General features: G+C 44.1%; 1 protein-coding gene across 3 annotated transcripts in view; it reads left to right on the top strand.

The window, feature by feature from the left end:
- Positions 1–24980, top strand: part of sema6a (sema domain, transmembrane domain (TM), and cytoplasmic domain, (semaphorin) 6A) — an 80848-nt gene that overhangs the window by 40052 nt on the left and 15816 nt on the right. For all 3 annotated transcript variants that reach the window (XM_049762277.1, XM_049762276.1, XM_049762275.1), the window contains exons 4-15: positions 4012–4072; positions 5252–5314; positions 5752–5853; positions 9970–10060; positions 10681–10800; positions 11337–11425; positions 13013–13230; positions 15383–15514; positions 17436–17591; positions 19561–19734; positions 21932–22072; positions 22193–22267. In XM_049762277.1, the coding sequence (XP_049618234.1) occupies positions 4012–4072; positions 5252–5314; positions 5752–5853; positions 9970–10060; positions 10681–10800; positions 11337–11425; positions 13013–13230; positions 15383–15514; positions 17436–17591; positions 19561–19734; positions 21932–22072; positions 22193–22267 (1422 nt within the window). The remainder of the gene's footprint in view (positions 1–4011; positions 4073–5251; positions 5315–5751; positions 5854–9969; positions 10061–10680; positions 10801–11336; positions 11426–13012; positions 13231–15382; positions 15515–17435; positions 17592–19560; positions 19735–21931; positions 22073–22192; positions 22268–24980) is intronic.

Raw genomic sequence — 24980 nt, 5'->3', positions numbered from 1 at the left:
CTCTCTGTCATTTCTTCCAACGTTTGTTCCCTTCACGCTAAAGTCCGTCTCCACCTCCACCGCTCCCCAGCTGCCGCAACACTCGTGAACCTCCAATTGAGTGCAAGGGCACAATTGGCTTGATGTGTTGCCAGTTGGGAAGAGGGGGAGGTCTTGGACATATGTGTCATACAACTGGGGTTTGATGTTTTGCATTCCTCTGTTCTGCATTCCAACGGTGTCTTTGCATAAAGCACACTTGAATCAAATCAATAAGGCTAGGCCTCATGCTCCAAAACATACCCCTTACCCCACTAACCCTGCATAGAACACCCCGAGAACCTTCTAAAAGACCAACCTGCCCCTGCTTGAGGGGGTCGAGTGAACTCTGGCTTGTTGTATTTCATGGCACCGCATCACCCAGGGCCCCTCATGCCCTGGGCCTATTCACAAGCTCCACATGTCCCCCCGCACAGCCCACAGCAGCCTGCTGGCTCCCCCAGGTCCCCTTCTACAGTCCACTGTTCTGAGGATTTGATCCAGAGAAAGGCAAAACAGAGCACAATAGTCCACAGGCCACCCCCCATGAGCTTGTTATGATGAATGTAAGCTCGTAAAAAGAGGGGAAAGTGTCATGCTAGCGCTTGCTAGCATTGGCTTGACTTGTATGCTAGCAAAACGTTTGGCCATAATTTTGCTAATATGAGCTGAGTAACAAAATGCTAATGATAACAGCTGAAAAAATGTTACACCTTGTTTGTATGGGTGTTATCAAGATGCTATTTTTTAGGCTGACACAAGACACAAAACATTTGCCATGAATTATTCTCGAAGCTGAGGCCGTAGATGGGAAATATCTTGCCTGTCTAAATTTGATCTCAACCAAGGATGACTTTACCGCTTTCTCTTTTTTACATCATGAGGTTAAACAGAAAAATATATAAAATAAATAATAAAATAACGACTAAAAATAAACAAAAATAATCAATAAATATAATATTCATGTAAACACAGATACTAAGCACGGTTATAAAATTATTTTCCGCCTCTGGAATCGTAAGGTCCTGAAGGCTTGCTAATGGAGCTATTGGAATCCTAGCTAGAGCAGGATAATTTGACCAAGACCCAGCAGACGACCCTGAGACGGAATTCTCTGAACGACATTCCTCCGCACAAACCCCCTGTGTTCTCACGACTTCATGTCCGCGTCCATCCATCGCACACTCTGGCCCCGCCCACTCTCGCTGCCATCACCCGTCTCGTTCACAATAGTCTCGCATTTGTGTCTGAAAGGAGATCCGCATGCCTTCCCGTCGTACTCGCGCATTTCTGTTTGCCGAATTTCGGGAAATGGGATGCCCGCAGTGAGTGAGTCAAACTGGCAGTGGATGATGCTCACCATTATTTAATCCCCTGTGACTGAATTCAACCGTACAATTTTTTGTGGTGCACCAAAGCCTGGAAGTAATCTTCCCAAAAGCTTAACGAACACACTATGTATTTAAAAGGCAAAACGGCGCGGCGTCAAATTAAACGAGTTTGTCACAAGTTGTGAATTTGTTTTATGAAAATCCCGAGAGGTCGCGACACTTTCTGGCTGACCGAACGGTGTTCAACCTCCGGGTTATGTGTTCAGGTGCGGATGGGAAAAGGGGAACGGGGCCATGTGTGTGTATGTTTGTGCGAGTGTGTGTTGACACAGCCGCTCCATTGTCCTCCTCCATCCCCAGTCAGGATGTTTAAGAGATGCCTCATGTTCTTGGCTCCCGCTAATCTCCACTGGAGAGTAAAGCCGCGTAGCTGGAAGGCCTTGACGGGACGGTCGAGGCCCGCGTGGGGAGCCAAGCTGCTAATTTATGGTGCAGTCAATTACATATTGCTCACGAGCTGTTTTAAAATTGTACGCGGTTAAAAAAACAAAAAAAAAAAACAGCGCACTAAATCTGCCAAGTGATCCTCTGGTTTAATCACTTTTGATTTTGTTTTTGTCGTTTTGATATAAAGTGGCCATATTTCAAAGTAAGTTAAAGGAGCAATTTGCTGAACGACGAAAGAAAGAACCGAAGAGGATATTGATGCCGTCCGTCATCGTCCTCTTACATTCCCATTTTAGTCTTTTTCATTTCACTCTGCCTCTGATGGTGTGTACGTACCTATTTCCTTTTATTGTTGCTATTTCTAATGATGACATTTAGTGCGAGTGAGGTGACACAGGCCATTGAAAACCCCGGAAAAACACTCCACGGGAAGCCAGGACGTTAAACAGATGACGCAACACACTGGGATAGATACCAAAATGTCTTTGTAGGCAGAATTTGTGCTTTTGATCCCCACAAAATGGTTTTCATTTAGGGAAGTCAAGCTCAACCAACATTTTCAACATAAAGTTGTTTATTGTTGATTTGGCTTAGCGATAATCGGGCCTAATTCGAGTTGTTTTTTTATGCTCAAAGTCAATGAAAGTCTCCGAAAGATCATCGTGAGGGATTATCCTGTTGTGTGTCGAGTGATTTTTCTTCCCCTACAAAAATGGTCAGGGGCCAACTATCGTACTGTAAAACCACTTCAACAATTACGATAAATATACGATTAATTACGATCATTTTCGAAGCTGATGACTATATAGATTGAATGACATCAGTGGCATTTTTCTCTTTTCTGCAAACTTTATATACAAAAACATTATAAATTATTTCAAGATGAATAAAAATCTCCAGTGGAAAAATACCATTCAAAATACCTGCTAGGGCAATCAGTGAGAAATGAAAAGCACTGACAGTTTTTAGTCTTTAATTTTTTTATATCTCACTGGGAATATGTCCTCTCCGTGCAGCAGTCATGCTTTGCTAATTTCAACCACTCTCAAAGATTAATTATTCAATTTCGGCGTCAAGGCTGATCACGTACAGTAGACTGGGTTTCATCCGTGAGGAGATGCCCGCGCTCACTTCCCAAGAAAGCGATATAAGTGGATTCATTTCAAAACGCACGTCCCTCCCAAGACTTTATTCCATTTAGTTAATGAGATGGCGAGGTAGGACGGGCGGCCTGAGCGCAGGTTTGGGAGCTGGAGCGTAATTAAGATGTGGCTTCCTTCCGCGATGACGCTCTTTACGCACTTTGATTAAAAAAAAAAAAAAAAACACAATCTCCACCTAATGTACCCCCCCATTGCGATTACCCCTCCCCCCCGGTACCCTAATTCTTTATGGTAAGTAGGTGGAGCTGTCTGTCTGGGATATAGGTTAACCCCTTTATGCCTTCCATATGTGCTGCTAATGGCGCTGACACTCTATGGCGAAAAGTAATGGGACACATGCTGGTGATGTTTGTGTTATTATCAAGACTTGTGCTTAAAATGAAAGTAATTACACAAATAGTAAGAAAGAGCATCCCAGTGCACGAAGCAAGCTCCAAATTGGCGAGCTTGGAAAACTTGACCTCCACCCCCATTAAACACCTTTGCAACGGATTGTTTTTCCAGGTGGGATGGAGAAAACCAAATCCCACCGAAAACCTTTCCACCTCCTTTCGCCAGGTGTCCCAACACTTTTGTCCACGTATTTGGAGCAACGAGGCAGCGGAGGCTCGTTCATTTCCATTTGTCTTCGAGTCTGAGCCGTAATGAGCATTGGTATAGATTTCCTGTAGCTCAAACAGTGATCTTAATTGACCCGAACAGCTCTGAGTGACTTGGCACCTCTCGTCTCGCCACCTCACCCCCCCCCAACCCACATGCCTCACCCCCACTGGAGCTCTTCCTCTGGGACAAAGAAGCTTTTGTCCCGCGGCCCTGCGCCACGGCACTCCAAAGCTTTGTTGACTGTTTCTGTCTGACAGAGCAAATTCGCTCTGGCCTCCTTTTGTCTATTGTCATGTTTTTTCTTTTAGGTTTGAATAAAGTTTACCCAGAGCTGTATCTTTTGAGGTCGTTTTCTGATTGCAGAGGGGGCAGCGAGCAAATGGATTTATTGTTTGTTGAATTTTTCAACTGTCTGACCTTTCTCTCCATCTCTGTCTTGTCTCTTGCAGGGATCACATATACACAGTGGAGACGGACACCGCCGTGAATGACGAGATCTTTTTCACTAAGGTGAGCAAGTGAGACGTGCGTCCGACTCTGAGGACGCCTGGTTCAGCCGCCGACGTAACCCTAATCACCTGTCGTGTTTATGTGCGTCTATCCCGTGGGCGTCTAACTCGCCGCGTGCATCACGTTGACCCCGTTAAGTGGATTATCCAATCAATCAGCGAGTGAGCGCATGCGTCATCCAAGCTCAGATCGTCGGAAGTACAATAAAGACGGAGATAAGATCCCACGTTTGCATCCTCAGATGCAACACTCGGGCTTAAGGATAGAAAAAAAAAAAAAAAAACTCGCTCCGCCCTCCGAATAGCCAATTCAAATAAGGGCGTTTCTCCACCATCCAATGGGCCCTAATGAGAGCGGCCAGCACATGAAAGGTTCTTGTTGATTGATGACCGAGACTCTTTAATCAGCTCCAAACCTGCTTCACAATGGCGGCGGGCAGTGAGTGATCATGGACGGCACTCAGGGGCCACTGTGTGTGTGTGTGTGTTGCGAGGCTTAGCATTGATTAATAAGTGTGCGTGTGACAATGAAAGCGGATGTATGCAGCCGTGTGTTTACAGCTGATTGACATGTTGTGTTGGCTACCGCCGATCCACAAGCAGGCCATTGTGTGCGCGTGCATACGTGTGTGCGACTAACCAACAAGTCCATGAGCTTTAATCACCACACTGTGGAGCTCTGCACATCTCAAACTGAACCAGTCAGTATTGTTTGCCCCCCTCCTCCCTAATGCCTGACAATTACTAGTTCAATTTGTGACCCGGTCCCTGATCAGTGTTAAGCGGCAATGTTTGCATTCGAGCCGCAGCCTCAGTGGGATGCTGAATGAGCAAGAATCTCACATTATTGATCACGGCGCTCGCTCATCGGACATTAGCTACACCTCCACGTTCAAATGAGGGCTTTTCATTTATAACCTTCTGTTCAGTTTTAGTTGTGATGTTCTTCTTCAGTGCTGCTGCTACTAGCCATTCCTTATTACTTTCGATTAACAATCCATTTATTATCATTGCTGCAACTCTTGTATTGGATCTGATAAAACGGTGCAGGGGTACCTAATGAGGTGTCCAAGGAGTGTGGCCTATCTGGTGTGCTTTTGTGTTATTTCACTCTTCTTACATGTTTAGTTTTCTGCTCCTAATGGCCCTGACCTTAACCTAAGTGGATTTTTCCCTGCAGAAAATGACATGGAAGTCCAGGCAGGGTGACGTGGACACGTGTCGAATGAAAGGGAAGCACAAGGTACACGCACACACACACACGCACGCAGCCATAGAGAGCATGCAGTGCAACAACACACTCCTCTCAGTTCATAAAACCTTCATCTGTCACAATTTATAGAGCACATTAGTGATAATCTTTCCATCAAATGGCAGCCTAATTGTGTTTTCCCTGGATTTACTTGACAATCTCCTCTTGCTTCCATTATTGTCGAGGCAAACATGGCGCTGCCATTAAAAATCATCCGTAAACATGACGTTGATGTAGCGAGAGGAAATGCCGCGTGTCACGATGACACGGCTACGCATGTAAATGGCGCGATTCAAACAAGGGGCCGGCCGGCCCTGTCATTTTTCAACCGCACAACCTTTCATTGGAGTCCCACATGTGCGTTTCATTCCAAATGTGTCAATTATAAAACTGACAAATGTCTGTGTTTCCTCTCTTGTGCACCGCAGGACGAGTGTCACAATTTCATCAAAGTCCTCCTGCAGCAAAACGACGACGCCCTGTTTGTTTGCGGGACAAACGCGTTCAACCCCTTGTGTCGAACGTACAAGGTAAGGACGCCCGTGGCTCCCTTTCTTCGCCTGCCACTCAGCCCAGGATGAGCTTGTTTTGCACACGCCAACAAAAGCCACATGGGGGCGGAGGGGCGGACGTAGATGGATGAATTGCACAACTCCTTTATCTGCAGGTGGACTTTGACACGCTCGATGTAGAGGCGGATAAACCAGCCCACCTTCTCGCTGGCGCATGAAGTACTAAAATAGGAACATTCCTTTTGAAGTGAAGCCTGGTTGTATGAAAAAAAATCCTTTAAAAATCCATTAATGACCTCTAGGTAAAAGAAACCTGGGTTTTGACTTTTAGAAAGATTTTGAAAAAAAAACACACCAACATCTTACTAGCCTACACACACACACACACACTGCCGCTTTGCTTCACTAGATGTCTTTAGCAGAAAAACAAGACTTGCCCTCTTCATTGGCTTCATGGCCCAGCATGTTAAGTACACAGAATGGATGCGGCAATATTGGGAGTCCTGCTGCAGCGATATGGAATTTATGTCTCTACATTTATCAGCTTTTATAGGCCCCACGGTTATGGTTTCAAGGTTTGGCTAGTCCTGCAGCGGCATTGCTGCTAGCTTGTGGAGAGGTAGCTCCATGCGCTTACAAGGACGCTTGCCTTTGCAAATTCATAAATGAGCGCCTCTTATATATAAAACACAAGGTATGTGTTGTGAGGAGATTTCTTCTGCAGGCAAAACACTATAAAATGTGATTGATGTCGGGGTAAGATAACTTTTACGTGTTGAAAATTTGCCGGGGCAAATTCCTTGATTAACTGAGTCAGTCTCCCCACTGTGAGACTACTAAATAATTAAAATGTATGTGTTTGCAATTTTATGAGGAAAAAAAAAACTCCTCGACTGAGCTGGGTGTTACAATAATTCCAGGAATGATTGTGCTTCAGCAGTGTTTTTATCTATTGAGCCATCCATCAATCCCTCCATCTATGTATCTATCCATCATTCCATCCATCGAAAATGCCCAAAAGAGATACTGACAGGTTTTCAGTTCTTAGCATGCTGGCGTCTTCAATTTCGCTTTGGTCAAACACTGTTTTGTTTTTTCTACCGTGTTTGTTTTCCTTTCTGTCTCCACTGTGTGACAAGAGTGAAAAGGGCTTCTGTTTCCAGGGCCCGGCCTCATCCCACATTAATCAACAAGGAGGGAGCAAGGGGAAAAGGGGGTCGGTTAGGGGGAGTTGGCGAGGTCAGGTGGAGCAAGGGTGGAGGGAGCCCACTGGGGGTAGGCGGTGGCTTCCCACCCGAAGCAATAACCCGCACTGTTATCGCAATTTTGCCTCTCCATTAGCTAATGTTAGTTATCCCCGCTTCCTTGTTCCATGTTAATGTGATGTCGCTACACACACAATCAAAACTCAAGCAGCCCTCGGACCCCCCTTCTCTTGTTCCTTCTCTCCTGCCAGTCTTAATTCCTCTCTGTCGACGTCCTCCCCTCTGCTGCTTTCTCCGCCTGTCGCTCCCTGACTGCGCCGTAATAATAAACAGCCCGTCCAGCTGGTTCACACGTATGAACGAACGAACGGACGGCGGGTTTCATCTGCTGTTGCCGGGCAAAGTGTTGGCAATCGACGGGGCGTTTGCTCAGCGGGCTGTTAGGTCGCCAGGTGATCCTCGGCTTGGTTCCGTGGTCTCAGAGTCCAGTTCTCACATTTACAAACATTCCTCTAAATACAGGCCTTTGCCAAGGCCAAACGATGGAAGTATGTCTGTGCCAAAGTCAAACTCAGATGGCGCAAATCAACAACAAAAAAGACAGGTACACTCCTGTCCTGTAGAGGGCAGTAATGCATATTACAGAGTGCAGAATCAGGTGGGTCACTGCCCCAATTGGCCCACAATGTAAGTGGACTTCAAATGTGAAAAATGCTCAGTGCCCAATTTAATGGGTACACACTCAATCAAAATAGAATATTATATGTATAAAGTCAGATTTTTTTTTATACATATCTATTAGTTCTGAGTGGATTGCGCAAGTACACCTTCTACTGGGAAATGATGACATGCAGCTCCAGATTAAACCGTTTTATGGCGCACAGGTTAAGATGTGCGATTTTTATGAACAGCTGCAAAGACTTTGGTTTCCTTCCAGCATGTAAAAGTGTCAGAAACAGGACATGCAAGGCAAACAGGTTGCAGAGAAATGGGCCGTGACGATTAATGTCCCACTGAGGCGCTGCGTCCTTGCTTGGTTCTGGCCCATGTATGAACTCAGGTATGAATAATTATGCAGGTTGACTCATTTGTACAGTGTTCTATTGTCCTCCTAATCGATGTTGAAATAAAAGTTACAGAAATAAAATGAAAATACCAAACTGAAATTACATGTTAAGTTTATAAAATTCACTATAAATACAGCAAAAATGGTCAGAAGGAAATTCAAAATGAAAAGTCAGAAGGAAAGTCAGAACGAAATCATACCTAAATATAAATAACAAGTGAACTCATGGCTGCACCGGTGTTCTTTGCCCCGTAGCCACGTATCTCACCGGATTCACACTCAATAGTCTTCCTTCTTACATAAAAGCCATACTAGGTTGAGAGTGAGCAGAGCCTCATTTGCATGACCGAGGAAAATACCTCAAACCCACTTGATTTTGTTAGAGCTGCTTCGGGAGCACACCCATTTAGAAATCTCGGTATTTTGACTAAAGCAAGTCAGACACCAGGAAACTTTTTTTTTTTTTTTTTTAAATGTGGAAATAGCATAATATGTCTCCCTTCATGTTTTGGACCTTGAGTACATTGCATAGCATTACTTTTATTCTGCAGCCTAGCAAAGTTGACAGCATAACAAGATTCAAGCTGTTTCACCGTCCAAATGTTTTATGTTTACAACTGCTTTGGCTCACCCCGGCAGTTTTTGCGGAGCTCCGTCGCCTGGCTAAGATTATCGAGATATTGCCCCGGACAGTTCTGGTGTTTCTCCGCACATGCCTGCCAGCTTGTCAGGAGCTGCGCATATATCAGTGGCTAGCTTTGGGAGGGGCTTCCTCATGTTCAAACGGCATGGATAGATCAGTGACAGCGGGCCGAGACCCTTGGCCATAGGTCAACGCCAACGTGACATCAACAGAGTGTGTGTTTTTATGCGGGATGTACAAGAGGGTGGGGCGACGTTCAGAACTGCCTGGCCTGTATAATAAAAGACATGCGGTACTTGTCCATCCATCCATCCAAACTTGTATCTCAAGGCACTACTGTACTTTAAATGTCTGCTATGAGATCAGAACAAAAACAGCAGGAAGGAAAGACTCGGAATTTTACTACTACTGCCGGTGCTGTTGTATTTATTTTTCCTGCCAACAATTTCCCTGGCAAGCGGTGCGTGTGTTAGCGTATGTGACCTTTTATAGTGGGCAGATGATAACTGTTTTTTTCCACTCCGACAGGAATAGAAAACCAAATGACCCGTTTAGAGTCCAGAAAGGGCGGTGTTAAGAACTTCGCAGCTCTGTATTTGTAAGAGAATGAGGAAGCTGAATAAAGGAGAGGAAAGAAAAAAAAAAAAAGCAGCATTTGCGGTCTTCTTCCTGACCTCGAGTGTATTTCTGCTTTCAGCCAGGCTCATGCTGGCGAACACAAGTTGACCCTTAGAGGAATGGTATTGACCTTTCGTCTGCTTGTGGTCCTCCGCTAATCACACACTGAAAATATTCTAGTAGTCTGGACTTGTGCCACTAAGTCCTGAAATAATGATGAAACAGAGCCTAGCGAGAGTCTTTAAAAAAAAGTAGCACCATTAGTGCCGGGATTTGAGCTTTGGTTGTGCAAAGCATTCATTTAGAAATCCTTTCTGATCAAATATTCACAAAGTAGTGAGTTTCAAATTCCCTTTGAGTGCACCTGTGATTCTTCTTTACATCACAGCGTAGCAATAAATGGATACAAGCTGTGTTGAAGTGCTTCTTAAATGTACGAAGATCACGCAAAAGTAAATATGGCTACTGCAATGCAAAATAAAAATGTGGCTAATAAATTAGCATCTCTGATGCGTTGTTAGGAAGACGACATTTGCATTTAAAGTTCATCCTTGCTGTTGTTTCATCTCGCCATCGTCTCAATTGACTATTTGTGACCGTAGATGGACACCTTGGAAGCTCTCGGGGAGGAGATCAGCGGGATGGCTCGCTGCCCTTATGATGCCAAGCATGCCAACGTTGCCCTCTTTGCTGGTAAGATTCAAAGCATAAGCTGTCAACCTGGTTGACTGAGTCATCTGAAAGAGGTTCCACCTCTCCCATCATCCAAATAAGACTAAAGAAAAAAAAAAAATCTCCAATGGCCGATGAGTCGCTTGGCGCCTGCGGGGTGAGAATCTCCCCGTGAAACCTCGCTGTGGGCTCCAAAAGACATTGGGCCCCCATTTTACGTTGGCCGCTAACTGATTAATGTCGCCATTGATGAGCTGTCCCTGCGAGCTTCCAGCCGAGGAGACGCAGCTTGACCGGCTAATGTGTGACACAGCGCTGGAAGCACTGAGTAATGGAGAGGGCTTCTTTCCCAGCCACCCTTTCAATTATGTAGTTTGAGTTTCCACTGTGGTTCCTTCTGAGGTGGACCGAGGTCACCCTGGTGCTGGTTTCTCTGTGTGTGCACATGAAAGCAGCTGGTGAGGAATTACGCATGTCCAACAGGTTGACGAAAGTATAAATCTTAATGACGGCTGGCGGGAATACAGTTTATTTTCCTTGTATATGTTTTCCCTCAATTTGACTTCACACTGCCTCGCGGCTTTTTTTTTTTTTTTTTTTTTCCCCGATTCATTTCTTAACCTCTCTGCTCTCTTCTGCAGACGGCAAGCTGTACTCGGCCACGGTCACCGACTTTCTGGCTATCGATGCGGTCATCTATCGTAGCCTTGGAGACAGCCCGACACTGCGTACGGTTAAACATGACTCCAAGTGGTTAAAAGGTGAGGCCATGACAACGCTTTTTCCATCAGCCACTTCAGTTCACTTGGTTACCAAACACTTTGCGTCAAGATGAACGCAATAGCAACTCGAGTCCAAGTACTGAGTGAATCCCATCTAAATGAAATGAGACCAAGAATTCCAAATGTATTTTTCCACCATTATACTAACTCATAAAATCATTCTTTTATGTATTGCTGCCCATCCATTTGGTTCCGACGGTTCTATAAGCGTTGTCCCGTGTGTTCATTTTTTTTGTTCATTTTTTGCCGACCTGTGCTAGCAGGTTGCATGTCGAGCAGAAGCTGACGTGCCGCAGGGCAAAGCAAGCGCACCAGTCGAGCCTGTCAAATCTCAATGGAGGATTGTTTTTATCTTGTATGCAAATGGATGAGCCACTCAAGGCTTCCGCTCTGCTTTTTTTTCCCCTTGAATATCTTGACATGACATGCTTGTTGTTTATTGTGAAACGACACGTCACAAGCTGCAACAATTTCAGTCTTTTTTTTTTTGTCTTTGTGCTTCTTTGCCTTCTCAGAGCCCTACTTTGTGCAGGCAGTCAATTACGGCGACTTCATCTATTTCTTCTTCAGGGAAATTGCCATGGAGTACAACACGATGGGAAAGGTAAGCAATGGCTTTGTTTCTCTCCTGTTGTTTAGCTCCAATCAGAGGTGTCATAAGCAGAAAGTATTTGCGGGAACTAACAGGAAAGGGTGTATCGCTTATCTGGAAGGAGGCCACATATTTTTCAATACCAGATCAACACTGGACAGGATGAAGGAGCTTAAATAGATCTGGAGATCCCATTCACAAAGTCTAAGTATACTCCTTGGGATTGCACATCTGCATCCTTCTGATAGGGCTCCCGTCTCCTCAACGATTCCCAAGTAGAATTCCTCGACGAGAAATGAGTTTTTTGCACCAGAGGGAGCGCAACAAAGACGCTTTCTGTTTAATCCGTTCAATTCGGCGTTGGGTTCCGCTGGGCGACAGTTAATTGGAAAGCAGGTAGAAGAAAATGGAAAACGCCTCTTGCCCATATGCATTTTCAGAACAAATGGAACGCATAAGAGTAAGAAAAAGAAGCGATGAGATGAGCTAACGAGAAACTCTGGCATAATGGATTTCCCACCAGGAGTGACAGCGTGCCGTCTGGAGAGGGACGTAGAGAGAGCGTGCGGTCTTGTGAGTTGTTTTTAAAGCCGTTAATTATGTATGCGGCTAACAAACTCAACAATTCAACATTTACCGACGGCTAACACGTCATTACAAAACACAAAATTGCCCTTCATCTGTATTTAAAAACTCCACCTGTGCTTGGTGGCAAATTGATGAAAGTCGTTGCAGTGATTTAGTTTGCTATCTTAAAAATTAATGTGAAAGCCACCTAAGCCAAAATAAATGATCTGCATTAAGGTGTTTTTTTTTTTTTCTAAAGGAAGCTGACGTGTGACCGAATTAGGTGTAATGACTAAAGCTGACAACTTGTCACGCATTCATGTCACCTGTAATTTGATATGTTTCTGTAATCTTACAGTGAACATATGTGAGTGTGCAACGTGCAGGATTAGTGGCTGTCGCCTGTTTATGTGTTCTTGTTCATACTCGTTCACACTGTTAGTCGAAGTAGTGTTTTCAGGTCATGGTTAAATTGATTGCATTCAAGTGCACTGTGAATATAGTTTAATTAGGCCTCTTGTGGCAGCGTCTTAATTAAAGTTCTGGCTTCGACTAAAGCCAGCCATTTTCTATCGTCTGTTGCTACATGTATTTAGAGTACCGCATCTTTATTTAATGCTGTTGAAATATTTAAGGTACGTAATCCAAATGTTAATGTATTGAAAAGTAGTACATGCATTGTATATTAAAGTATCTCTTACCATCTGAAATTAAGATGAGGAACATCCTGCTTTTAATATCTTTTATATAGCAACATGCTAGCATCTGACAACATGCTAACCGCACCTTATGAATAATCTCAAATTAAGTCGCCATAGCGGTGAACAAACATCGAAATATCTGTTGGATACAATGAATAGCTGGCAAAAAGCAGCTTAAATAAGCGCTTTATCCCAAACAAGCAACAAGCTAACTCTGCTAGCATAACGACAACATGCACTTATTAGACATTTCCTGATTGTTTGTGATGTATTCATGAACAAATACTGTACAAGCGGCTAACGTTTTCTTCTCCATTAATGTTGGGCCCAGGTGGTGTTTCCTCGGGTGGCGAGGGTTTGCAAGAATGACAGAGGTGGTTCACCCCGCGTTTTGGAGAAGCAATGGACATCATTCCTCAAATCCCGCCTGAACTGCTCCATTCCCGGCGACTCTCATTTCTACTTCAACATCCTCCAGGCGGTGACTGACGTCATTCACATTAACGGGAGGGATGTTGTGATGGCCACCTTCTCTACGCCGTACAACAGGTAAAACCTTTTGGGTCCTGGTACAGATTCTGTTATTACTCCCAACATATACCGTAATTTTTTCAAAGCTCAAACACACATTTTTGGATGTGTGCATCAAGAATGACTTTGTATTCATTAACCCAATTATCAAAACAACAGCTCCTCCACACGGTGATAGGGCGACCTTTACGAAATCTAAAGTGTGTGTGTGTGTGTGTGTGTGTGTGCGCGTCGCCTTGTGGCAATCCACTGGGTCAACATTTACATCTCCAATCAAAACAGTCTCCCTGCCCTTTTGACGAGCAGGTGCTTAACCTCTTTTTATTTTGCACAATTTGTATTCAGCATGGCCTTTATATTCAAAGGCAGCATCTAAATTGAAAATTACCATCGAGCCATAGGGCTCACGCATATTATTCTCCATATTGTGGCTCTTTTTTTTTTTTTTTAGCCGATAAGACAATTGCTTGTGACACTGCAATTGAGCGTGCTTAATGGACGTTTAAACTCAATCAAGCGGCGCCTCTGAATATTTCTATAAGTGCAAGGTTTCATTTGTGCATTTCCATTTGTCAGTAATGGTGGGAAATTAGAGGGAACATATTTAGACTAAAGCCAGCAGATTGTTTCTTGTCATTTAATGAACATCTGTCAGCATCACGTCATTTACGGAAAAGCAAAGCGATAAATCTGTCATAATCTAGGTGGGAAGAGTTTAAAGGAACGCTAAATTAGCCATTTTCAGCAATAAAACGTTCAGACTTTGTCTATATTTGATCATTTCATTATTTTTCTTGTACAATTAACACATTTAAAAATGTGTTGTGTCATTTGTTGACTGAAAATGAATTCAGGAGCCAACCAATCACAGCTCATGTGATGTTCACATTGCTTAAAAGTACCTGAATTAATAAAATTAAAAAAAAAAACCACATAAAAAGTTGCAAACTGCTTAAAAGCAGACACTTGACAGTCAAACATATCCAATGCAGACAACAATGGTGGTAATTTACTAGCAGCTTGTAACTAGCTAATCCAATCTTTCTATAATACTGCCCTTGTCCGGGATTTTGTCTTCACGACGAACTTTAGCCATGAGGCAACAACCCGAAAATCCAGCCCGATCATTCCAACACACGCTCCATCATGAAAGAAAGTCTGTTAAAAAAATAGCAAAAGTGACTCAGCAAAGTGCTATGCATTGATTCCAGCTAGACAGCTGCCATCACAAGACCGTTGTTTCCCCTCCCGCCCGTTAAGTGAATAGCAATAATAAAATAATCTGTCGTCCATCACAGTGGGCTCCTGATGAACGCCGATGCCCTCGAGGCTTTCGGAGAGATCGAGTCATGGTGTCCTCATAGGACTTGGCAGGCTTGGGTTGTCGCTAAGCTTCCATATTTAATAGCACGCTGCTAAATATAGCGCACGTTCAGTAAATCAGACAGTAATCGGAAACATAAGCTTTCACCGATGAGCCATGTGCGCATTACTTAATTGAGGTAACTGCTTGGTGTGGTTTGCCGGTGGTCACTCAAGTATTTGTACCCCCATGGACCTGAAGTGCTACAGTGAGTCATTGATACAACAGTATAGGCTGAAATGATCATTTTATTCTGGAGGCATGTTGCAATAATTATATTGTGTTGAATATCCTACTAAATTCATTTTTTTGTGTTGGCTCGTGGCGGTAAGCTTGAGAAATAAACAGACCTCCAGTGACTCTCGAGTCGGAAAGTGCATGGTATTTGGTCTAGATCCAATGGGTCGCTCCGTGGGGCCTGTGATGACTCATTGATGAGGTTTGATGGACTTGAAAACCAATAAGTAGTAGGATCAAGCTGTTAATGATAAGCTCCCTACACACAGTGACAAAATACAACATACAAATGTGCCATCTTTGGGTCTTTATTTATAAGCAGTACAATTATGTGGTTTAAAATACGCTTTGAGTGAATGCTTGGTTCAGCTTGACATGCTGCATTTTTAATACATATTTATAAAGCTTGCATACTGCACGGCATTTCGGCAGTGACTTGTCAACACTGACATTCAAATTCGTGCAGCCCGAGCCAGCTCTCTCTGGGGATTTTTTTTCTGCGCCTCGGTGAGGTGGATCTTTGATGTGTTTATTCATCAGTGCTTTTGTGTTGCGTTTGTGCGGTGGCAGCATTCCAGGCTCGGCCGTATGCGCCTATGACATGGCGGAGGTGGCCAACGCGTTCACCGGGCGCTTCAAAGAGCAAAAATCCCCAGACTCCACCTGGACGCCTTTTCCCGAAGAGAGGGTTCCCAAACCAAGGTAAAACCGAAGCTAATTAATCAGTGCGCTGACACACACTCACATGCACACGCACAATTCTGTCACTATAACATCTACCAAGCGTAAAAGTGTGCAATTTTTTTTTTTTATCAACGCAAACTAACATTCTCTGTTAATGTCACACAATTAAGTCATTTTAAGTGGGTCTTTGCGTGTACAGTATTATGCGACCCCCATCAAAGAGGAGCTCAGCGTCGACAAATGAAGCATGAGATCGTTTTACAGATGGCCGCCTAATTCCACAATCACTCAAGCCTAATCAATCTCCTTCTCGCTAATTAGCCGGCAAAGAGCTACTCCACTTTTCTTCACAAAAATGAACAGATTCACTACAAAGACCAAGGTTAAAGTCATCGCTTCCACGCAGTGCGTTTCCTTGCGCTCGAGTACGACTCCAAAGGCAGTTCCTCGGCGGAGAGCGTCTTATTGTGCAATTGAGCGTAGGTGTGAGCTAACCCTCTCTTCCCCTCAGGTCAAATAAAAATCAGACAGCCAGGCGGTTGTTTTTGCGGTGATTTATTTCATTTTCATCCTCTGGACCCTTTTATGTGACGGCAAACAGACGGCGGCGGGTTCATGGGCACCCACGGGTCCGGCCCCGCGGCAGACTGCTCTTCCATGTGTTAGCCTCCCTTCCGAACCATTTACACACTTCTCGTACGAAAAAAGTGTGTTTCCGTTCTGCTTCCCATATGTCTGCGCACATAAATGAAGCTGTAACAGCCACCGTCTTTATACAAACGCTGCACTATTAGCGACTTTGAGAAAGCTGTGGTTGTCGTCCACTCAAATGTTAGCATTTGTCTGGTTTTGCGATGAAATTACATCAAAGTTGTCTTTAAAAAAAACAAAAAAAAAACGTTTGTCCCCCCCACCCCCAATTTAGCCCCTTAATTGTGACATCTCAGATGTCTGCTTTTGAACCCTTCAAATGTTTTTTTCATCAAGTGATATTTCTGGAGACTACGATCCGTCTTTGACTTGGTCTGGCTATGTTCCCGCTGTCTCGCAATGTCCTTTCATGTCTGTGTGGGACAGCTGAACCCCCTGCCCTAAGTTGCCAAGAAACAACTCAGTGAGCATAACGTTACATTCAAACAAAATTGTTGGCCTTAAACCGGGCCACTTATTTTACTCCACTAGATCTGCCTAGCAACAATTAGCTGTGGCTATTTTTCTCTGTATAACGCAAGCTAGCTTTGAATAAAATAAAATACATTAGCATGTCATATTTTTGGAACTTTCTCTGCAAACGTGGAGTAATTATCTTGGATTTTTAACACACTTGTTGAATAAATTGCTTGAAACCAGCAACATATTTGGTGATTCACTGGCGCAGTCAACAGATGTCCATTTAGCAGCCTAACTTGACATGAATGTCTAGACAGGCCATGACACGCAAACTTAACCATCTGACCTATGCAACCTAAACACCTCAACTTGGAGTTCACATGCTTAAGTCCGTAAGTGGGTGCCTGGCCCTTGCGTGTTTGCCACCTCATACTACGTCCGGTAGCCAGCTGGCTGAGAGTTCTGAGAGCGGGTGTGGATTTTATGGCGTGGCATCATATCAAAGACTTTGCTGTAAAAAATGTTTTACAGGCTCTCGAAGGTGAGATGCCTGCAAAGGGGAAGTGCTATCAAAAGCGGCTTCTCTTTTACAGCCATCTCACCTTCCCAGCGTAACGATATCAGATAGATGGTTTGTCACTTGAGCCTGTAACCAAAGAGAATTGGACACCACCTGTCCTCAAAGCCTCTCACACATAAGCTACAACCACGCAGTCAATTTAGTTTCATTACAAGACCTGTATCTGTCTAAGTCTGTTTGTTGAAAACTACTCCGATGACGTTCGTTGTCTAAAAAAAAATCTAATCATTTTTTTCATCCCATTTGCAGGCCTGGCAGCTGCGCCGGCAGTCCATCTATGGAGAGGTACAAGGTCTCCAATGAGTTCCCCGATGACACGCTTAACTTTATCAAGATGCATCCCCTGATGGATGAGGCCGTGCCCTCCATCGCCAACCGGCCCTGGTTCCTCAAAACCATGGTTCGGTAAGTATTACGCACTCCGAAGCACGTTGTCATCTGAACCTCTTTGGAGCGGCGCAATAATTAGCTCAAGTGCTACTCTGAGATCCGAGTCATTAAAATGCAGCACCACTAACACTATGGACCAGCTGGTGACCTGTTTTCAATGTTATGAGCTGCACCGTTCTCTTGTTCCCCCACAAGATCTCTGGGTAGTGTAATAAAGACAGTCAGTGATCTGTGTTTCCTTTGTGGTAAGTCAAATTAGGTTCAAATGTACAACTGTTTTGACTCAGGTAACTTCGGAATGGATAGGTAGCAAGATAGCTAGCTACTAGCTAGATAGCTAGAGGTCTTCAGATCTTTGGGTAGTTTGTCTTCAAATCTTTGGTTAGTCTAATTGCCCTTCTGTTTTTGTTTTTAACAATGTTTGTCGAGAGAATTTCCCAAAGTCAGTATTACCTAAAAGAACCAATTCTTTTCATTTTTGTGGACAGGACTCCATACTTCTGTTTCTCTATATACCTTATATAACAACTGAACTGGATTATATATGCAATACTCTTAAAATGTGTAAATTACTGTCCAAATCTAAAGACATTGGTATATTTGAATCTCTCCAAAGACAACACATGCTTGATGAGTTTTTTTTTTTTTTATACTCTATATTTTATCAGCAGTACATAATACAATCCCAACATTTTTATTAATATTCTAATTGAATTGCTTAAGTGCTTGGCCTTTGACAAGCCTCACCGGTGATAGGAGCACAAAGCATATGAGCCCCATAAAGAATTCTTCCTGGCTTTTCGCAAGTTTTCCTCATCCTCATCGCACATCTTGCAGCGGTCTGACCTACATACCGTGGCTCAGTTTAGAATCCGAACACTTATCATCAAGGTTAGAACTGTCAGCCTCTTTTCATCAACCCACTGTGATGAAAACGCACATCATTCTTTGGTTTTACATAATAACTGTTTTATTTCATTAGAAACGACGCTACGCCGAGAATGCGAGTTAGAGCCAGCGGTTAAAAGCCTTATGTAAGATGAAAAAAATAAGTGTCGTTGAAGCATGTGGAGAGAGCAGAGCTAGGTCTTTCATGAGAGCTGTCAGTGTCTGTAGAATTCTGGTTTTATGACAAAAGAGTCATGTGAGACATGTGAGACACACTGGAATCCACTACTGGAGTCCTGAAGCCTCAGCCGGTTGAGCACAATGAATCAAAAATGAGAAGATACAACAAGGAGTCGTCAGGCACAACACGACATCCTTCATCCGTCCTTGAGACGGCGTTCTTTCTCTCTAATCAAATCCCACCAACGCCGGCCTCAGCTCCCAGCAGATCCTTGAATACGTCGAAACCATATTTGCTCTTCAGACTACTGTTATTATTGATGTGATTAGGAGCTTCAAGCCGTTTAGGAGATGTTTAGACCAAATGCGTAGACGTCAAGGTTAAGAGGATGTCACCGATGATGTGATGTTAATGTTCATTTAGCCTCAAATTAATTTTCCATCTTGGATTTTTGGCATGATTTAACAACTTATAGGCGTGCACAGTGGGTATGATTACTTTATCGTGTATCTTACTTTCTCCTTGCAAGAGTCAGTGGACATGCATTTTTTTTTTTATAAACGAAATCAATCAACAAGAGTATTCGGGCCCTGCTGTGAACAAGCCCGCTTTGGACTTCTGAGCTGCCTGATGAAAGGCACGCTGATTGATCTTGTGATCTTTGTGCAATATTGCATGCTTTCATTTTGATTGCGATAAATTAACCACAAACATCCCGCTGAAAGTGGTCTAGAAGAAAGAGGTGAGCGGTGGAAACCTGCATTTTTTTTTTTTTGATTCCCGATGATGCTCTTCATTGCCATCTGTTGTTTTTGTGTGTTTTTTTTATCTAAGCTCGCGGCACACTGAACGTCCCGACCAAGTATGAATAAAGAGACACCAGAGAGTGTGAACTGTCAGTATTTTGTGTTTCAGCTATCGCTTGACCCGCATTGTGGTGGACAGCGAAGCGGGCCCCCATAAGAACCACACCGTGGTCTTCCTGGGATCTGAGAAAGGCATTATCCTCAAGTTCCTCGCAAAGATGAACAACGGCTTCCTGAACGACAGCTTGTTCCTGGAGGAACTCAACGTCTACAATCCCGACAAGTACGTTTCCTTTCTGTGTATTTCTACAGTTGCCAAGATATTAAGACATTATGCAATTTTGGCAAACGCACGGATGTTCATATCTATTCCATACACAAGCATCCCTGATCTCCTACTCCCCCCACCCCCGACCCAACTTCTGCAGTCGAGCCAAACAAGCAGATGGCTGCTCTATCATTTGAAAAAGAGTTTTTATCAGGTTACACTCTACCCAACCGCGGATCCTAAATTAAAGACATCAAGCCCGAGGCTCTGGATAACGTAGTTCTGCGGCCGGCGACCGCAGCAGCAGAGCCCAGCTCCTCCAAAACTCGTGGCTGATTAAAGGAAACACACATGCAGGAGCTCACATGAGGTCCGTGTTTGTCTTCAGAGCCAGCCCGGTGAGCTCGTGTAATACACGACAAGGCTGCCAGTTCGCGTGCGTGCTGAGTACGGCTGCCGAGTGAAGAGTCATTGTGAATTTGGCATGTCAAAATGAACTCCAGCCGCATTTTGGACCCTGCCAAGGCAAATGTTTGGTGGTCGGGGAATGGATGAGGTTGAATGAGCAGCATTACCAACAGAGTGGGGGTCGAAATAACAGTGTTGATGATCACAGAGGTCATGGAAAGAATAGACTCCTTTTAAACTGCTATTTTTAAACGTTTTGAGAAATGCAATCACAACAGTCCACATAGTTATAGTCTGGCAAATGAAAAAGAACATTTTAGCCAATCAACATAGTGAAGAAAGCAATGGCTGGAAAAGGTAGTACAGCAGTAGGACAGAGACTTCCACCAAGGCGAAATATTGGATGGAAAATCATGACTTGCCAGCAAAGTTATGGTAAGCATTACAAAGTAGCTACCAACTGCTTAGAAAACACACTTCTGCTGGGTCGCTGGCCTTTTTGGTCCCAATGCTAGCAGACTGTAACGGCAGAAAATTCCTCAATATAAACATTAGTCCAGCTCTGAAAAGCATTTTACTTTGGCTTGAATTTTCTTGGTCTAAGTACCTATAAGTTAAAGTGAAAGATTTTAAAAAAATAGAACATTTTGCTAAACTGGTCCAAAAATGTTGTTTTACTGCAAAACGTTTGTTCATCTATGTAGCCCAGCGATATAAGGTGAAAGGCTAAATGCTCTCCCCCGAGGCACTTCAGTGATCTCAAGCTGAGTCTGCACGTACTCTAGACATCAGTCCACATTGCATCGAAAAATATATGCTTTTCAAAATAGCCATGTTCGTGCAGACGTGGTATTAGACAGCTGAGACTGGGGGGGGGAGGACTTGCCCGGACTTGACAGGGGCAGCTTTCAAGGTCGCCGCTGTTTGTTTCCCAACATACTGCGGCCATGTGACGTGCCTTATGGAGGGGATGAAGGGCAAAGCTCTGCCTCCTTCCCTCTCTCCCCCCTATGTCTCCTTCCTGCACGGCCCTCTTTCACTCGCCACGCCGTTCCCCAGCTAGTCGAGCAGCGGCGGGCCGTCGGCCATCTGGCATCACTCGAGTACAGTGACTTTGCCCGCATTCTACCCTCTGGCTGGCGTTAGCTGGATCAGCACGCGCCCGATTGCCGAGCATTACCCAGTGTAGATGGACTCTAAGCTCTAATTGAGAATGTTAATGCGGCACCAAACACTGCAGGGGGGGAGGGGTTAATCCCGGGATGGGGAGAGGAAAGGATGGAGAGAAGGGATAGAACGAAAGATGCCGGGTACGCCCAACGGGATTACAGTGCGCCCCTTTGGGGCTGGGCGGACAAAGGAAATGGATGGCGGGGGATTGTGTTGTGGCTTTTACACTCAAGTGCTGCTCACCATCTGTTGTATCTATATCACTTCTCTTCATTCCAGCATGAGCTCATCGACCTCTGCCTCGTCGTAATCGCACCCACTTTTTTATTTCATAAATGAGCAATTCAATTTTGTTTGGTTACTTAGCAACAAACTTGTCACTTGACTAAGAATCATGGAGTACCGATACTCCATTGCAGAGATTTTCAACAGGGACTCTTGGGCCCTTAGAAATGCAATGTAGGTTTTATTGCAGTCAGTGGAAGCTTTAAGGCTACAGTGAGCTACTTGCAGCAAACTGCTGACTACGAGAGGAGATGACACAATGCTGATCAGTTCCTCTAATATCTGACTGTATTTTTTATCGATAGGCTCTGCTCATCTCTACGTCTGCTGTTTGTCGTCTTTCCTGCAGGTGCAATATAGACGGCATGGAAGACAAGCGCATCGTCGGCATTCAGATGGACGCCAAGGGTCACGCCCTGTGGGTGGCGTTCACTTCCTGTGTGGTTAAAGTGCCTCTGTCTCGCTGCGAAAGACACGGAAGATGCAAGAAGTGCGTTTCATAGCCGTGACAGCACAAGGAATCCCCCACATATGAAAGCCCCCCCCAAAAAACTAGCTATGCTAGTCTTTCTGGTACTGCAGAGATGAACGTCTTTTGTGTGTCACCCAGGTCCTGTATCGCCTCCAGGGACCCTTACTGTGGTTGGGTGTCGGAAGGAGCATGCAGACAAGTGATTGACAGCAAGTAAGTGGCTATTTAATAAGCTACAGATGAGAGAGACCAAGGGTTCATGTTGGCAAAAGCTTGCGACAACCTTACATGACCAAATTCTGAAAATAGGTGAGCCCTCAGTCGTGATTGGTTGATTGTTACTTGAGCTCTGAGCAACTGTTGACAGTGGGGAGCAAAATGGCCGCCTCCCTGAACTGGATCAAAACTGGTGGGATTTTACCCTTAATTCTTACTCCACAAATGCAATATGAACCAGAATGTTTTGTTAAGACTAATACGGGAAAATTTGGACTTGACTTCCCCTTTAAGGTTTTGCCCAGGTCATTAAATCAGTCGTCCACTTCAACTCTCGTGAGTAAATTCTCCGATTCCTGAAACAATTCTGACCTTATTAAAATTGATGGGTGTATCATAACTGTTTTGTATTCATAAATTATTCAGTAGACTTGCAACAAAAGTCGTTTGAAGATTTTAGAAAATTGATCTGCCCCGGGTTAACTCCATCTCTCGGCCCAGTGCCAGCTGGGATTTGCTCCAATTCCTCGCAAGTGGTGCATGTAATAGATGGATGGAAATCATTTAAAATTAATGTGAGATAGAAAGTTATAGTTGGAATGAATACTTGGGCCGTCAGCTTCCTTTACTTCCAATTTGGGTTTAACAAGTATTTTGCTCCAGTGAATTTGAATGCAATCCTTGCTGTATTGAAAGGCCATACAAGCGTTTTACAAGATTTCCAATCCAACGTTCCACCTTCTTTGTAATGCCTGGTAGCCTTCATCTTTGGTCTTGACGTGTCTGCGAGATTTCTAATTTTATGGTGTGTAAGTGCAATTTCCCTCAGCTGCAAAGGCTATTGGAGGGCCCAATGGAAGGAAAGTGCTGTACGCCGCCCGGCCAAAGGCTGGCTGCATAGCCTGAGCAACACTTGATGGTCACGCTCACTGTAATTTTGTGGTGGTAGCTGGGACACAGAGCCCCATTATACTCTCTGAGCAAACAGCGGATTGAAGCTTTGTGGTGGGAAAAACTTTTTACACATGAAGTCACAACAAAAGGATCGGCGCTCCATTGGCTATTTGACATTGAATGAATGTGATCCCTGTGCTGGAAAATGATTAGCCTGGTGTGCCAATGCTACCAAAAGCGCACACACAAAAAGTCACACCCATCCTGTTATTATTTTGCCTTGCCGGCGTAAAGCTGTGATTGAAGGAGCCGACGCTGGGCCAGTAATAGCGCAAACAATATGGCCGAGTTCCTCGGGGGGGGGGGGGCTAGGTTTTTTTTTCCTTGGGCGGGGCACGTATATCTCAGATGCTCTGCAAAACAACTAAAACATTTTTTGATGAAGATTCATTATATGTCCCCTATGGGGAAGGTGTGGAAATGTTGAAAAAGATTCCCAGAAAAATCGTAAAATACCCCAAAGTCAATTATCTGGCCTGGCGTATATCAGTAGGGGGAGAATGCCCCCACGGCTCCCCCTCTAGCTCCGCCAGTGAATATGTCTATTATTTCCAGTCAGCTGTGAAAAGACAATGTTGCTATTTTCCAGGCGGAAAAAAGGGAAAAAAGGGCAGGTGATGAAACATCAATGAAAAGCTGCTGCAATACTTTCTACCTCATCAAATGCTTTGACGGCAGGCTCTTTTGCGTCACGCTAGAAACCCGCAGCTCTGCCCCCAGCAGTTTTCGATGTCTTCAAAACATTATGGGGACACTTGTTGGAAGAACTGGACATGTGAAACTCAGTTGCATTGTCCCGGCTTTTCTCAAAGGCACAAACATCTTTCAGCTCCTTGCTGAAAAATGTCAGCCTGCAAGACTTCAGCCTCCGGTGTGAATACGTTGCTTGTCTGATGCACACAAAAGAGACCCCCAACACCAACAAGCAGTCTTTGCTGTATACAGGTGTCATCACATTCTGTTCTCTCACCCTCGAGAGGTTTCTCCAGCATGACGCCACTGGCCAGCTTTCACTGTTTAAAGAGCAAACGCATTGAGTAGTGAGCATCGTGGGTGCCGTGTTAATTCATAATAATAACTTGCTGTACATTAAAAAAAAAATCTGAATGAGTCGTGATTCCAGTCTAAAATTAATGTCAATAAATAAAATCCCAATCCTTAATATGTATGTTTTGGGAGTTATTTAGTGTAGGTCGACTATGTTCCCACCACCAGCATGTCCTTTCGTGGCTGTGTGGGAGAGAAAACTTCTCCGCCCCAAGTTGTTGAGGAAACAACAAAGTGAGCGTTAAGGGCCCACAAATTCTGCATAGCAACAAGCAGCTGTGCAACTATGCTATTGTTTATTTTAACATAAGACGGCACCGGTGTCATACTGTCCTGCATAAGTCTTGATGGAATATGTGACAGTATTTTTTTGTTCAATGTCTATGACGATTTTGAAAAGCTCTACATAAACTCGATGCATATTATGATTAATGCATCAACCACTATCTCAATGCATTAATTATCTTTTATGCAAAAACACAATAAAAAGTCATTTTGTTGGTTTTTAGGTCGAAAAAAACCTTTAGCGATACCAACTTATGTTTTGTTGTGTTTTTTAGGGTAACAGTGATCTTATGAAAGCGTCCAATAAATTTTGCCTAGCAACAAGTGGCCTCACCAGTGTCTGTAAAAACAGCACTGCTGTCCAATAACAACGCTTAAGAAAACACCATTTGGCACAGATGCTTAGATGGGGGGCAGGGTTTGC

Source organism: Syngnathus scovelli, chromosome 3 (genome assembly GCF_024217435.2).
Source record: "Syngnathus scovelli strain Florida chromosome 3, RoL_Ssco_1.2, whole genome shotgun sequence".
Classification (NCBI taxonomy): Eukaryota; Metazoa; Chordata; class Actinopteri; order Syngnathiformes; family Syngnathidae; genus Syngnathus; species Syngnathus scovelli.
Note: the sequence above shows the minus strand (reverse complement) of the source record. Positions and strands in the feature narration are given on the sequence as shown.